The sequence below is a fragment of the Haliotis asinina genome, chromosome 1 (genome assembly GCF_037392515.1).
Source record: "Haliotis asinina isolate JCU_RB_2024 chromosome 1, JCU_Hal_asi_v2, whole genome shotgun sequence".
In the NCBI taxonomy this organism is placed as follows: Eukaryota; Metazoa; Mollusca; class Gastropoda; order Lepetellida; family Haliotidae; genus Haliotis; species Haliotis asinina.
In genome coordinates, this window is record NC_090280.1 from 74,471,124 (window position 1) to 74,486,070 (window position 14,947).

The following is a 14,947-nucleotide window of genomic DNA, read 5'->3' on the forward strand; positions in this document are numbered from 1 at the left end:
CACCAAATTTAAAATGCACCTACAACAGAGTATATGTTGATAAGATTCCAGGCAAGACAGACTGTTGTGACATCGGCTATTTGACTCCAGTCCCACTCAGAAACATTTACATCGATTTTTATTGGTTAGGACCCCAGTCTAGAAACCCTGACCACAACAATTCAGGTCGGAAATCACAGCAGTCCGGAGAGACATATTTTCCTATTGTTTTTATTAATTCAAATCAGTAGGTACAAATATAAACAATACTTTAATCAGAAGAATTAGTACAGAAACTGGCAAAAGTTCATACGGGTATGTGCAACAGTGACAACCGTTTTCTGTTAAATTGTAATATTTCTTTACCTTTATTGGCAATAAACTTTTCTGTGTTGTAAAAATGTCTTTTACTAATAATGCAAAAAATGCTTTTATGAATAATGTACCCAGTGATAACCTTTTTAAATACATGATGTATGGATGTACTGTTTACCGGTAAGACGTATATGATTCGATAGGGCGATAATGTGACATTCCACCACTTAAGACTTACGTTTGTCATGGTAACAGTTTCTGATGATTTACCTTCAATATACACTTTCAGTTTCAACCAGAATGTTTTCACACATTCGTATTGCCAATAAACATGTATCAAATGTATATACTATACTATAACACAAATGTATACAGCATTGCGCTAGTCTTCTATACCTCCCTTTAATAGCTTATCTTTTGATGGGTGCGTGTCTAACTCAGTTTGGTTGGGCTGTACAATCCTTAACCGGTAAACAGAACCAGATTGATGTCAACAGAAAAACCACAGCCACAACACATACAGGGAGGAACATCATGAAGATTGTACCGGTATGGATTGTATTCTGTGTAGTTTCTGTTAGCACTACCAATGGCGGGCGTCGATTTAAACACCAAAGTCGAAGCAGCGACGTTGACGACGATGCTGAATGGGAACTGAACTCTAGAGGGCTCGTGTCACACATCGTCAATCTCGATGTCCTGCCTGACGTCAGTGTATGTATTCTTTCATGTATCATATCTAGTGTGTGAGTGAGTGAGTAAATGTTGAACGTCACATCGTCAATAGCTCATTCATATTGCATAAAGAAACGGTTCACGGAGTTGATGATTCTTTGTGTGATTAGGAGCATTTTATGTTTCACAAATTTCTATGCCGTAAGATATACACTACTTTTAATTGATCATATATTAATTGGGAGCCTAGTGGTTAAAGTGTTCGCTCGTCACACAGAAGACCTGGGTTCGATTCCTCATATGGTCACAATGTGTGAAGCCCATTTCTGGAGTTCTCCGTCATGATGTTGCGGACATACTGCTAAAGGCGGCGTAAAACTAAATTCATTCACCCACATGTTCATGTCATCGGTTTTCATGAATCAACGCATATGGCTAACAATGTTTCCAGTTTTGAAGCCATGAAACAGTACACCAATCTGACAATTTAAAAGTATTTTCTCACTGTTCAAAGGTTGCCGAAAACAGCAAAGGGGAGATAATCGTGAATCTTCGAGACACTTCGGTTGCTTACAGATGGCAGAAAGGATGGTATGTGATAAGTACCAACGTCAGACAAAGACATGGATTGGACGTCAAACACGTGGCCATTGTGAGGAAAATACAACGTGTGAATGTCGTCAGTCATACAAAGGTCAAGGTTGAGGGCATCGACATCAGGTAACCAACCCATAAATGTCATAAAGCAAACCAATGTGTTTTAATGTTATTTCAGTTGATGTTCATTTAGCGATTTTTGTCTATCAATTTTTCAGCGCCTTGGATTTACTTCAGGAAGCACAGGTGTTTCTCAGATATCCCCACATAACCAACAAACATAGTCATCGCCAGAAGAGATATGTGTCCAATCTTCTCTCTGACGTCTTGGACAAAATCAGCTTCCATGCCATTGATGCTGACGAGTCCATCAATTTCAATTTTGACCCAAAGACTGGTAAGGCAATCCATGCGTACAATGTATATAAGGAGCAAGGCAAAAAGGAGGTCAAGGTTGAAAAAGTCGTCAAAGGTAAAACCAGTACCATTCCACGAGATGTTGACTTTCGACTGACCTGCAAGGATTGTTTCGAAGTTCGACATATTGGGCATACAATGTAAGTGTTATTAAGCAATAGATCATTATATCAATATTCAATAATCACATATGCTGATACAATATAGGCATATTGAGGACTGTGTATTATCCATCTTACAATGGACATATATAAGTGCAGAAGTACAGAATGCATTTATTCAGAAAATATAGAAATAGCACACCACCTACGGATATTTCACTGTTTTAAAATTATTTATCTATTGTTACAGGGACCTCAACGTAGAGAGACGAAACACGACAGCTGTTGTTAAAATGTTCCTTATGCAGGTTGTATGCGATTATTTTTAGATAATTTTAAATCGCTGTTCAGGAATTCTGAAATATGTGTCATTCGTAAATGAATACTTAAGACCTAAAGCTAACGTTTTGCAATAATACTTTCTCAGGGGTTAAACAATCATGTAAAGATGTTTATAGTAATTCTCAAAAATGTAACAGAGTGACGTCAATACCATCCACAACGTTGATTTCGACGTGGACTTCAGAAAAGCTCTTGGCGTTAAGGAAAGACTTATATTGGACAAGACACCTGCAACAGTTTTACGGACTATTCCAGTTGCAAAAGTAAACGAGAAACTACCACCCATACAACTTGTCATCTCATATGACAGAACTGTGTATTTGGAAGTCAACGCAACATCTGATGGGCCAATCAACTTTGATGGCAAATTCCATGTGCAAGGGAATTATACTGCGAGTATGAAAACTGTAGTTTCATTACCGTATACCATTTTTCTGCACCCTTGCAAAAAGATATTTCAAGACAAATATTCACGAATATTTGAAGCAGGCAATTGCTATAGCTTTGCACTTGATTACCGAACATATGTCATATTTGTGATTACACTTTCCAAAGTGCAGATTCTAGTACTTGTGCTTGAATCCATCCGGGATTCGAACCCTCATCCTCAGTCGCTGAACCGTGGCTGAGCGGGTTATACGGCAGACTTTGTGTGCTGGCGATTAGGTGCCTGACTCTGAGGGTGCGGGTTCGAATCCCGGATGGGTCTCAACCGAAAAAGTACTAGAATTAGTACTTAACTGAGAAAGTGTAATCCCCAATATGACATATGTCACATTTGACCACTTTCTGAATGGCATTGTGCAATCATGGATTACCGAAGTCGAATTGTGCCATTACAATCCTATAAATTTTAAAAGTTTCCATTTTGATATCAGAGAAATGTAATTATCACCCCATAACGCACCTTGTTATAATTCAGACTAGGTTTTCATTTTCTACCGAAAACCTTGTAATATCATGATTGAACAAATCATGTTTTCCTTTCAGCCTCGACAGAAACATCCGGACATATTCCTAGGACAGACTTGACCACAGCCGACTGGTCATCTTCAGACAAATCATTCAATAGCCATTCTGTAACAAGATATAACTTTTCCATGGCTCTTTATCAAGAGGTGAGCACATAAGCTGTTACGACTATGACATATGTAATAATATTGGAGTCAATATGATAACATGAAGCCCGAATGTAAGTGCCAGTATCAACTCCATATCGTTCTAAACTTACAATAATAGGGCAGCAGAAGGTAGTCACTGTTAATGTTGGTGCCAACATGCTGGACACCAGTGATAACATGAACCCCGACCGTATGTGTCAGTAGCAACTCTATCTCTACAGTAACAGGGGGGCAGAAGGTTCATGGTTCGATCCACGGCTACGTCAAACGACTTTAAAATATGTTTTAGCTTTCACCCTCAATGACCAGTGTCATTAAGCGGATTAAGCATGGGTTTGTGTCCGAGCAGTGTAGCCATGGTATGTGCGGCGTTATATCTCCGTCGGCTGGCAATGTAACAGGAGCAAATGCCCAATGGAGTTTGCACCAACAGTCACACATAACAGAGCACATGTACGTCGCTACATAAATGACAGAATATTGAACGCGAACCATTTCGTCATTCTTTAACTTGCAATAATGAGAATAGAATAAATTATCTCTCATGTTTCACTTTATATAACGTGTCTTGTCTTATCTGTCAGGTTACTCTACAAACTTCAGTTCAGTGGTCTCAGCATGACGTGTCCCTAGTGTTCACGCCACCGGAAATTGCAAGTTTCAGGCCTGTTCTGTACGCTCGCACTACCGAGGATGAGTACAGTCGATGCGAAAAGGCTTCCCTTATAGTTGATGGGATGTTTACCTACGACAAGTCGGATTTTGTGGCTAAAGCTTTCCACAAAACCGTATGGTAATTTAATTAACTTGATTCATTAACTTTGTCATATCATGTCACGACATGATCCCTAATGTTAGCCATTGCCAGACGTAATGTTTGTACGATAGAACATCTAATAATTCAATTGTTGCTGTTTACAGGAATTAATAAATCCAGACAGCTGGACATCATCTGGTAATATGCTTATTGTACTGATCTGACGTCTTATATATTTTCTTATATTTCAGGGATCTGGGATTAGTAGACACCAACGTCATCCATAAGTCTTTGATAGAAGACACACTGTCTACTATTTGCTCTGCGAACTGTGCTGCTCCAGTCGCCGATGTCCATGGGAAGACAATGGAAGCCGTCTGTGGTGCAGTGGGACAAGCGATCGTCAGAGGAGATGGCAATTTTAATAAGTAAGATCACGTTCTATTTCGCCATTTTACCATAAGCTTACAGTATGGTCTTGGCAGATGTCTGATATGTTTTTTGTGGCTCTTTACATTTCGTTGCGGGCTTTCAAATTCAACTTCAACGTTGTAGGTTGGAGTATCAGTGTGACCTATTGTAACTTGGGGTAACTTGTTTCCTGGGGACCCCCTCCACGGTCTTGTGGTAGAGCGGGAGGTCTAGGGTCCGAAGTACGGCCGCGTCATGCCAAAATATGTTCCAATATGGAACTTGTTGGCTCCTGCAGCTCGGCATTAATAGGTAAAACAAAGTCTGATCTCTGTGAACTAGCACTATAAATCCGGCTTACGTCTAGGTAGTACATGCAGTCACAAATACACACGCATGCACGTCGTCATGCGAGCGACATATTCTTAAGTAAGACGTTAAACCCTTTACCTCACCTATTTCCTGGGAACAGTCCAGCAACTGTACATTATATCAAAGTTTTTTAACGGAATGCGATTGATAGAATACATCAATTAAATTTCGATAACTTGAGTATCAATGAGCGCAGGTAGTCGTGGAATTTCTGGCAATTAAAAAGGCAATACTTCTCAGATTAACCTTGATTGGCGGAGACTTCATCCTGTTTCGGTCTGAAGAAAAAGACAGTGCAAGCTGGTGCGGAACGTCAAAACGACCATGTCGTACATGTGTGTGGAGTGATCACGGAGACAGTGAGGCCGATGTCTGCGCCGACAGATTAATGACGTCTACAGCAGCAGCATCGTTGACTACCCTTGGACTGTTTGCCGCACAGGAATGGCCAAACCGTAAGAATTCGTATTAGAAACACTTGCGTCATCGTTTATTGTTAGGTGCAAAGGTGTCGGTGTAAGGTTTTCAGCAAGAAGTGAAAAAAAAAACGGAAACGCCAATGATGGACTGAACGCCAATGATATTCAATACATTCGAACTTGAAGATACGAAGGCCCCTTCAAATCGATGGGATGGCGAAAGGAGGTTTATAACAATGGTCACCAGTGTTTTATAAGTACTGGCATAAGTACTTACAAGTACCAAAGAGTGTCTTGTGAGTGAGCATGACTTTAAGCCGCTTTTAGCAATATTCCAGCAACATCACGGTGTTGACACCTGAAATGGACTTCACACATTGTAGCCATGTAGGGAATCGGACCGACATGTTGTGCCTACATGAGAATAAAGATTCTTAATCAGTTGTTCATTTAGACAATAGCTACCTGAAGTACACCATGTGAACGTATATTTCTGCTTATATACACACATACAGGAAAGGGGTATCACATATTTGGGAAAGTGGAGAACTAGAATGCATAAACAATAACTTGTGCATTTTATCACAAGGTAAAACTACAATCTGCATGCAATTCAGGAAAACTGGTGGTGCTTGAAGCATGGGATGAACCAACGTCAGATCACCCTCAAGGAAATCATGGCGCTTCTTCACTTCACTATTCCGGAAGGGCTCTCCAGGTGGCGCTGACAACTGAACACCCTAACAAAACTACATCACTGCAGTTGGAATCGTCAGCCCCGTTGTTGAAGAGATTGGCAGAACTTGGTGCTTGCGCTGGGTTCCCATTCTTTGATGTCACTTCCGGTCATGTTGAGTTCTGCGTCCATGATGGTTCGTCACTCCAAACAAGGTCAAAGCGATCGCCAATCGGACCAACTGGAGACAGTGTAGACGAAGGGTCGTTTCTTAGAACAATGAATGAAACTGGTAGGAAACTGGAAGCTTATTAAAACTAAGAGAACGTTCAAAAGAAATAATTGTCAGTTGGGAAGCGCATGAGACAGGGCATGTTACTCTTGTGTCTGCTGTTGGAACATAAACCTCTCAGACGTTGTTTCAGAGCTACTTTGAACATTGTTTCATTTATATCTCAGCGTATTCTAGAAGAAAAGCCTTTCACCAGTTGACAAAAAATAAGTAGCAATGCGAAGGCGATTCTCAGAGTCGAACCAACGTTTATAGGTTATAGTAAACCGTTTGGCAGATTTCCACTGGGAATTATGGGTCCCTCTCCCAAGATTCTCATTAGTACCTGAAAGATATGATGATATTATGTACATCTGTATTACACACTGGACTTGTTACGCTACATGTATGCATTTCGTTACCACATTCATAATAACACTGATGTCAAGAAAGCAACTTTAGATAAAAATTACAGGGTCTTTAATCTCCACATTTAAAGATGTATGCATCACAGAAGCCATTCGGTTTGGATTCACAAACTCAAATTTCGCAGGTGAAATGCCGTTTCTTAAACATAACCCAGTTGACGTATGTTGGGGTCACAATGGGGATCAATTGTTTTCAGTGCTTAAGTCGGCTTCTGCTGCTTGCAAGATTGGTCGTGTCAAACCAAGTGATGTTCTTGGCCATGTCATCAACCCCCCATTGATGGAACATGACTTACAATACAGGTATGTCTGTATCTCTGTGTGCCGGTCAGTTGCGTTTCTAGTAATCGTCGGGATGATTGGATAGCCCAGTGGTTAGGCGTTCGCTCCTCACGCCCATGTCCCGGGTCGATTCACCGCATGGGTACAATGTGTGAAACCCGTTTTTGGTGTTCCCCGCGGTGATATTGCTTGAATGTTGCTGAAAGCGACGTAAAACTAAACTCACTCACTCTATTATTCATCGATGCCATATTAACTTTGATATCTTTTGAGATAGACGTGAATTCTTTGCAGTATGACTTACTACACAATTATGAAATTAAATCATTTCTTCAGATTAATTCAGTATCCTTATGAAGACGTTATCTTCAAACCCGAGGGATCACCATCAGCCACATGCTATCAGTCGACCAGGAGATGCAAGAGCACGTGCAAGTGGTCTGATAGTACGGAACACTGGGATTGGTGTCAGACGAGGGTCATGACCCCTAGAATGGCAATACGCCTACGGCGATTGGCTGCCATTGTTAAACACCAGTATCCAGGTATTTGTGTTTCATATTAGTACAAGATGAGGTAAATGTTTTGGGGCTTTTTTACTGAGGTCTTTTCTGTCTTTCTTCTTTTTGTTTTGTGGTGTTTTATGCATTCTTCTTGGGTTGTTTCTTACCCGTAAAGGGAAAGGGTAGAATAGGCCTTCAGCAACCCATGTTTGCCTTAAAAGGCGACTGTGCTTGTCGTAAGAGGCGACTAACGGGGTCGGGTGGTCCCACCAAAGCCTAGACAGTAGCTGTTGTTTGGTTAAGTCTGTTCGGCCGTCTCTCGTTTAATTGGACGGTCATAGGTCGATCATAGGTTACCTGACGCAACCCCCAATGTAGGAGTGTAACCAATAATCCTGAAATTAGATTTACTTAAACTTGAACGGAAACACAGATGTATGACGTTATGGCGTTGAGGGACATCACAAATGGAAGGAACACACACTAATGTACAGACATGTATTTTGTATGAACCACGCACTGACTACTCTACTGCCCCAGTACGTATATATACACGTCAGCATTATTTATGTTGTTTTCTCACAACAGGTGCAAAACTAAGTGTGGGAAAGCCAGCCCTAGCAGCTCACAGAGGATCGTCTGACGATATCCTGCTTGAAATGAATGGGAGGTAAAGGTGCTGCAATTCAAAGAACACGCATATAATATAAACTGTCACATATACATGAAGTACAGTTCAAATTTAATCTTGAAGTATGTCAATCAGATATGTAACATTGTAAGTGAGAAAACCCTTAGCAAAACCATTGATACCGTAACCAATGATACGAGTTTTCCTTAACTATGTGCCAACAACTAATCAGTGGAGATCAAATAAAGATCAGATTTAGGTACAAAAGTGGCATTTTAACCGGTAATTGGAACATTAGTTCTAAAAGTTTGTCTTTACATCAGGGGCATTTCTAGCTAGAGTGCAGTGAATGTAAGGTGATTGGTTCAAAAACAACAATCAATATAGATTTTTGTTACCCCACGGTCACAGTGGATATACTATACCAACAGAAAACTCCAGATTACTCGTCAGTCAGGCACAACACCAACCACAGCCCAACTTCACTCTTTGGCGACATGTGCAGGCTTTGATTACATAGACAGCTCCAAGTCCTCATACATTGACGTCTATGTCAAGCTCCAAGACGGCTACAAGGCAACAATTGTCCCTTTCCCGGTAACTACAGTGTTGGCAGTTGGGGTTCAGGATGAAGATTATGCATATCCCCCAGCACTGATTGGCGAGTCCAGAAAGTCTTTACTGTTTGATGGATTTAATAAGGACATAGCACTCTCGCAACACTTCAAAATATCAGACTTCAAACACTCAGAGAGAAGGTTCTTCAGACTCGATGCATCCCTTGTTGACTGTCTGGAGCTGGTGGTAAATGATCTTGGACAAGATGTCAGAGTTGTTCCAAATACTGCTTACAGGTGTGTATATATTTACGGGTACATTTTTGAAGGAAAACCAAGTTCTATTGATAGTCAACTTCTTTATTGCAATGGGTGCGACGTTTCGATATAGATACTAACACCGTTATCAAGCATAGAGTGATATATAGAGTTGTTACATTTAGAATATGTACATAGCTTCATAATGATAAAAAACCTTGATCCCAGTTCATTGTGGGGTTGAATCACCCCGTAGACAAGCAGCTCCCTTTGTGATAAGTATCCCATATGTCCCAGCAGTCAGCCATCAGATAAGACGACTTCTTCAGCAGCAAGTAGGTATGGGCGTTCTGTTCGAGAAAGGCAAGTCCATCCAAACCTCCTCCAAGTCACAGGCAAACCCTCATCAACAACTAAAGAAGACCCCACAGGAATAGTCTACCAGATAAATTGCCAATGTTGAGAGTCTTACATATGGGAAACGTCCCGCCCTCCCCCACTACGAATTAAAGAATACAAAACTTCAGTCCCAAAAATAAAAGACTCCAAATCCGCCATAGCCGATTACGAAACTTCTACAAGCCATAAAAATTCAACGCTTCAACCCCTCCATGAACAGGGATCAAGTTTATTTTATCTCATCACCACCTAATAAAACGTGACCAGTAATTTACCCATACCTCGTCCACTGGCTTGTATGCTCCCTTTTGTGTGTTGTAATCAGAATCAATTAATATGTACATCAACCTACTTTCTTCAACTATCAACTTATCTATTGCATAAACTGATTCAGCATATTTTTAAATTACTATTACTTTGTACATCACCCTACTCCCCTCGAATCACTAATCAGCAATCCAGAATATATCAAACTCGTTATTTGTATATACACACTGGCAGCTATGTACATAACATATTCTAAATGTTACAACTGTTTGTATCACTTGCTTGGTACCTATACAAAAATGTCGCACCCCTTGCAGTAAAAGGAGTTGACTATTCACAAAACTTGGTTTTCCTTCATCTATATAAAATGTCTTTCAAAGAAGATGCATCATTGTAGAATTTGCAAAAGATTTAATAATCAACTTTGATTGGTAATCTACTTACGTATAATGAGCAGTAGTTTGCCTTTTTTATAGTAACTATTATATTTAGCACTTGGTAGAACATTATAACGCGGTATGGAGAGATATGTGGAATATGGTACTTAATATGATATGAAGATATCCTTTCCCCGTTGTTTTACATTACGTGTCTTTCCACAAATTTATCTCCTCGTTGTAACACGTTGTAACAGGTCGCACTCTATCAACCTGCGAGACATGGACCATAGACATTCCCAGGAAAAGTTGAGGTATCAAGCAGGACAAGCAATGCATGTCAAGCCCATCGCAGGCAAATCAACAGAGGACCTTGTAAACATTGGACAATCCTTTCTGAGAAGCTGTTCTCCAACGCTTCGACTGCAAGCACGTGGCCTTGGCATAGGTTGTCATGGTGATTCTTTATACATTGACATTCGACCGATGACATCTGGTGATGTTCGAGACATAGCCGATGTGTGGAATGCAGGAAATGAGGCTGTCTTCGACAAGTTGCACAGTTCCATGGACGAACTGAGAAAAGGTAAATAACATTTGTGGAATATGTCAGCAAATGCCTTTGGTGACAATCGGAAAATCAACTGCATATATATACCTGTGTGTGTGTGTTGTAGGCGGGCCAGCAATTAATCCTCTGAACCAGAAGAGAACATGCAAAACACCACGGCTTGGTGAACAATATGCACACTACTCCTTCAACACGCGTTCACTTGGGTACGTTTCATAACTTAATTGCTAAAAGGACACTTTTATCTGTTATGATTTTTAAAAATTATGGTACTTGTATTTTCCTGAGGTTTCCTTTTTCATATGTTTCAACTTGATAAGTGTCAAACTAAATATTTCAAGAATTCATTGTGTGGAATGGTATATTCATATACGATAGAGAATGTGTGTGTGTGAATATTGTTTTACTCCGCTCTAGCATTATTCCTGGATATCACAACTATCGACAACAGGAATGTGTGTATGTGAATATTGTTTTACTCCGCTCTAGCATTATTCCTGGATATCACAACTATCGACAACAGGAATGGGCTTTCGGATATTACAGCAATGTGGGAAATCTAACCCCGGCCTTCACTGTGTGAGAATGCTTTGTTCACTTCCTACCGCATCATCGTGTCTGAGCCGTCGTGTCTGAGCAATCCCCACACATTTATATCCAAATGTGAGTTATCATAACTTAGTATGTTCAGGTTACTGTGTACTCTTCATACATTCATTAGGTTCTGTTTCCACGACCGAGAGAGTCAGTTCTGCCATGACACCAGGGAATACAGACATCATCAAGCCGACAAACTCCGAGATGACTTGATGAAAGTGGCAGGCACTACGATGACCAGGAATGCGATAGAGTCGGATCTACAAAAGTGTGTTCTGGACAATTGTGGCGGTTGTCCCGGCAAGGGTAGGACACATTTATAAGTTGTTACTCTATCCCCAAGGTTCCTAAGAAGCACCTTCACATCAAGTGCACAATTTTGTTGTTGCCCTATTTAAACGCAATTTCAAATGTTCTTCTTCTAGGGAGAGAGTTGCCGTTATATTCTGATAATTTAAAGATGTTTCAAAACATTTCAATTTGTTTTGCACATGTATAATTCTTAGGAACAATATGGAATAAAAAGGTGAGTGGATGTGTGGGAATGGTTCACACTTTCCTGAGGCTTGCCAAGAACCAGTTCAAAGACGTAGTTGACAAGGCTGCCTTCTTCAACATCGACAACGCCGAATCAAGCGTTCACTCCCTGGCGTGTCATGACGGCCATGTATGTTTGGAGAATACACAACTGTATTCCCTAATAAGTGAGTGATGTATAAATACGTCATCGTCGTCTGTCAATTAAAAAATATCAAAGACGTCTGTTTTCGTGTCTTAAACCTTCGGAAGAAAATCGGGACACTGAAATGGCAACTTTTGAAATAATTGTGTTCCTCATGCTAAAATATTCGCCATTAATATCTGACGATCTGTACAGGATACTTGCCGCTTTTTTATCTGCATTATCTTTGAGACAGTAGTCTATTCTGCGTGATGTGTATTTCATGAAATTCGTTGCAAATCCGTACGAAACAGTGCACCATAATTACCTGTGTGCTTCCAGTGCCTCTGATGAATTCCAAGTACCAACCTAACCCTCAGCAGAGCCGAGAGGAGTTGTTATACAGTGGAGATGACAACCCCTTGCCCCTGATATCTCTAGTGGAACAAGAGTTTGCAAAACAAGTGTCTGGTGTTGTGAAAGTGTACATAGAGTCGGAGGCAGACATGGCCAGTATGAGGGACGTGTTGAAGGTATGAAAGAAATGTACTTCGCTTCCGTTTTGGACTGTTATCAGGGATAAGAAATTAATGCGCTTGAATCCGATTTAATAAAATGGCTGACATCTGATGAGCTTTGAATTAGTCATAAAGTGCCCTGAATCATTATGTTATCTTGATGTTGACACTGTTGTACTATGTCATATACAAGACGTCTTCACGATACTTTCACTAACTTAGATTGTGGTACTCTCTTGCTGACAGTTCAGATACCTTTGACTCTTCGAAAATATGCTATTTTATTTCATTTGACACTACCTGGCATTGTACAATCACGTAGCTTCGGAAACGGGCACACTACGTATCAATACCAATAGTGGACGCTCTGAGAAAAGCTAGATTCTCTAAAGGAGCGCTGTTGCAGATTGTTATTTTGTTCCAGATCCTGATGATCTACAACCGGGACGTGACAGAGGTGGAGTTCCATCTGACGGACACGGTGGACCAGGACAACGTAATGTCCGCCCTGCAGAGGAAGCTGGAGTACTGGTCAGGGACGGCCTGTCCTCGGTGGAGTCGGTTTGCTGTTGCTGCGTACAGCGTCCACGACATCCCCCATCACAGGAGGAGGAGGAGTCTTGAAAGGAGCAGAAGCAGGAACAAGGTGAAGAAAGCCATGAAGGAGTGGGAGCTGGACTGGATCAAGAAGATGTGATGGACATATTGTACACCTGCTAATGGCTAGGACGTATTCTAAGCAAATAAATATTTTTTAGATATTCCTGTGTGATAGTGATACATGTGCGATTTGTTTCTTGGTTCTTTGAAAACGGTGAACATAATGAATGAAATACACTGGACTCTGATCAGTGACCTATAGAACTGTGAGTTACTTTGATATCCAATCTGAAATGCTGTCATGTATCAGTCAGTGTGCGCAAGGTATATCTTATTGAATAAAATATATTCCCTAATATGGTGTGTTATCTGTGTTGTTTTAGTACTTTCCTGTTTTACGATATCCAACATATATCGTGAAAACGGTATGTTATTTAACGTAGTAGCTTTAGCAGGTTTTGTGCTGCTTGTTTCTTGCATAGAGCAAAGTTCTGGTTTAGACTATGACACAGATAACAAGCGTATCTGCAACCGAGTTATGAGAGGTACATATGCATAGTATGCTGTCACAAGCAGCCGTACCGTTGACAACAAGTGACTGATAATAAGTGGATAAGGCCAGACGTTGTTGTTTGCAACAAACAAGGCGTTGCTATCCGTAAACGTGTATACTTCACTGTTTACTCGCCAACTTCAAGAATGCCGGTCAACCAGTTAGATTTTTCATTTTCATGGCAGTATTTGGGGGCAAGTGAGGGGGATAGCATGTAAGGGGGATATGGAGAGTCGTTGGTAGCGGCCATCTTTATCCTTAGGATAATTTATGAATACTCTACGCGCGTACACACACGCACGCACGCACGCACACACAGACACAACCTTACTATGGCCATCTACGATTCTACCGGGTATTCACTAACTGTTGGGTGGAGAGGACTATAATTCGATCTAAGACACTTGCAGGAGGGGATGCCATGCGTCTTGCATACCAGGAGGTTAGCTAGAGGTCAGATCTGATTTTCATTACCATGGTTACTTACAACCGAACACGTTCAAACCCAAGACACCTGGCTCTTCGTAGAACATCATACTTCTCATACGTCCAGTTTTAATATTCAACTTCCAGCAATAGTTTACATAATGTGTACTTTGAGACGATTTAGAGACGAAATTTTCTCAAAATATCTGTGCAATTGAGATATAACGCCCACGGTTACGCATCAGGTATGGCGATGCCCCTTTGAAGAATGCTATAAAACGAGCAAAACAACATGTATTCGCTTTGTACGCTTTTAAAAGTGCGATAATTCGAGAGTCATTTTTGTGGGTATGGTCGTAGTAATTATTGTCCTTCAAAACATTAGTTTCATTCGGCTCGATGGTAAGTTTTAAATTTTTAACGTAGATCTTAAATAACATATCTGATATCATTAATCGCCACACCCAACCTTGACACTAAATAACATATCTGATATCATTAATCGCCACACCCAACCTTGACACTAAATAACATATCTGATATCATTAATCGCCACACCCAACCTTGACACTAAATAACAGCAGGAGCATTTCTAGGGTGTCGGACGCTAATGCCACAGATCACTCGTGACCAAATTAAAGGGCACGTGTACACGAAAATGAACCTATTTTCTTGTTCTTTTTAATTTTGAATAAATTTCAGTCTACCATTGTATTTAACCGTAGGATATATGTTATTTTAAATTATGGTTAGCTTTGTCTATTTGCAAACATTTGCAAGGAATGCGTAAATCCAGCTTCGACCCATGCAGACACCTGTGGTACTGTAAGTTCCCATGATCCCACGTATGGTGATCACCTTCAGTT

General features: G+C 40.6%; 1 protein-coding gene across 1 annotated transcript; it reads left to right on the top strand.

Annotated features, from left to right (window-relative positions):
• The first annotated feature begins 739 nt into the window (after positions 1-739).
• Positions 740-13,458, top strand: LOC137297085 (uncharacterized). Its single transcript, XM_067829070.1, has 20 exons — positions 740-1,008; positions 1,484-1,689; positions 1,785-2,123; positions 2,335-2,392; positions 2,564-2,822; positions 3,417-3,544; positions 4,132-4,340; positions 4,556-4,732; positions 5,328-5,542; positions 6,124-6,474; positions 7,079-7,184; positions 7,500-7,708; positions 8,255-8,336; positions 8,729-9,151; positions 10,413-10,741; positions 10,833-10,932; positions 11,448-11,629; positions 11,830-12,027; positions 12,327-12,517; positions 12,927-13,458. The coding sequence occupies exons 1-20, from the start codon at positions 829-831 to the stop codon at positions 13,197-13,199; spliced, it is 4,215 nt and encodes a 1,404-aa protein (XP_067685171.1). The 5' UTR covers positions 740-828; the 3' UTR covers positions 13,200-13,458.
• Positions 13,459-14,947: the final 1,489 nt, after the last annotated feature.

What these genes read in the sequence shown, in the direction of transcription:
- LOC137297085 (XM_067829070.1), top strand. Translation starts at nt 829, where the DNA reads ATGAAGATTGTACCGGTATGGATTGTATTCTGTGTAGTTTCTGTTAGC. An exon ending in GAACATGACTTACAATACAG is followed by an intron (nt 7,185 to 7,499) that starts GTATGTCTGTAT and finishes TCATTTCTTCAG; the next exon opens with ATTAATTCAGTATCCTTATG. An exon ending in TTCAACACGCGTTCACTTGG is followed by an intron (nt 10,933 to 11,447) that starts GTACGTTTCATA and finishes TACATTCATTAG; the next exon opens with GTTCTGTTTCCACGACCGAG.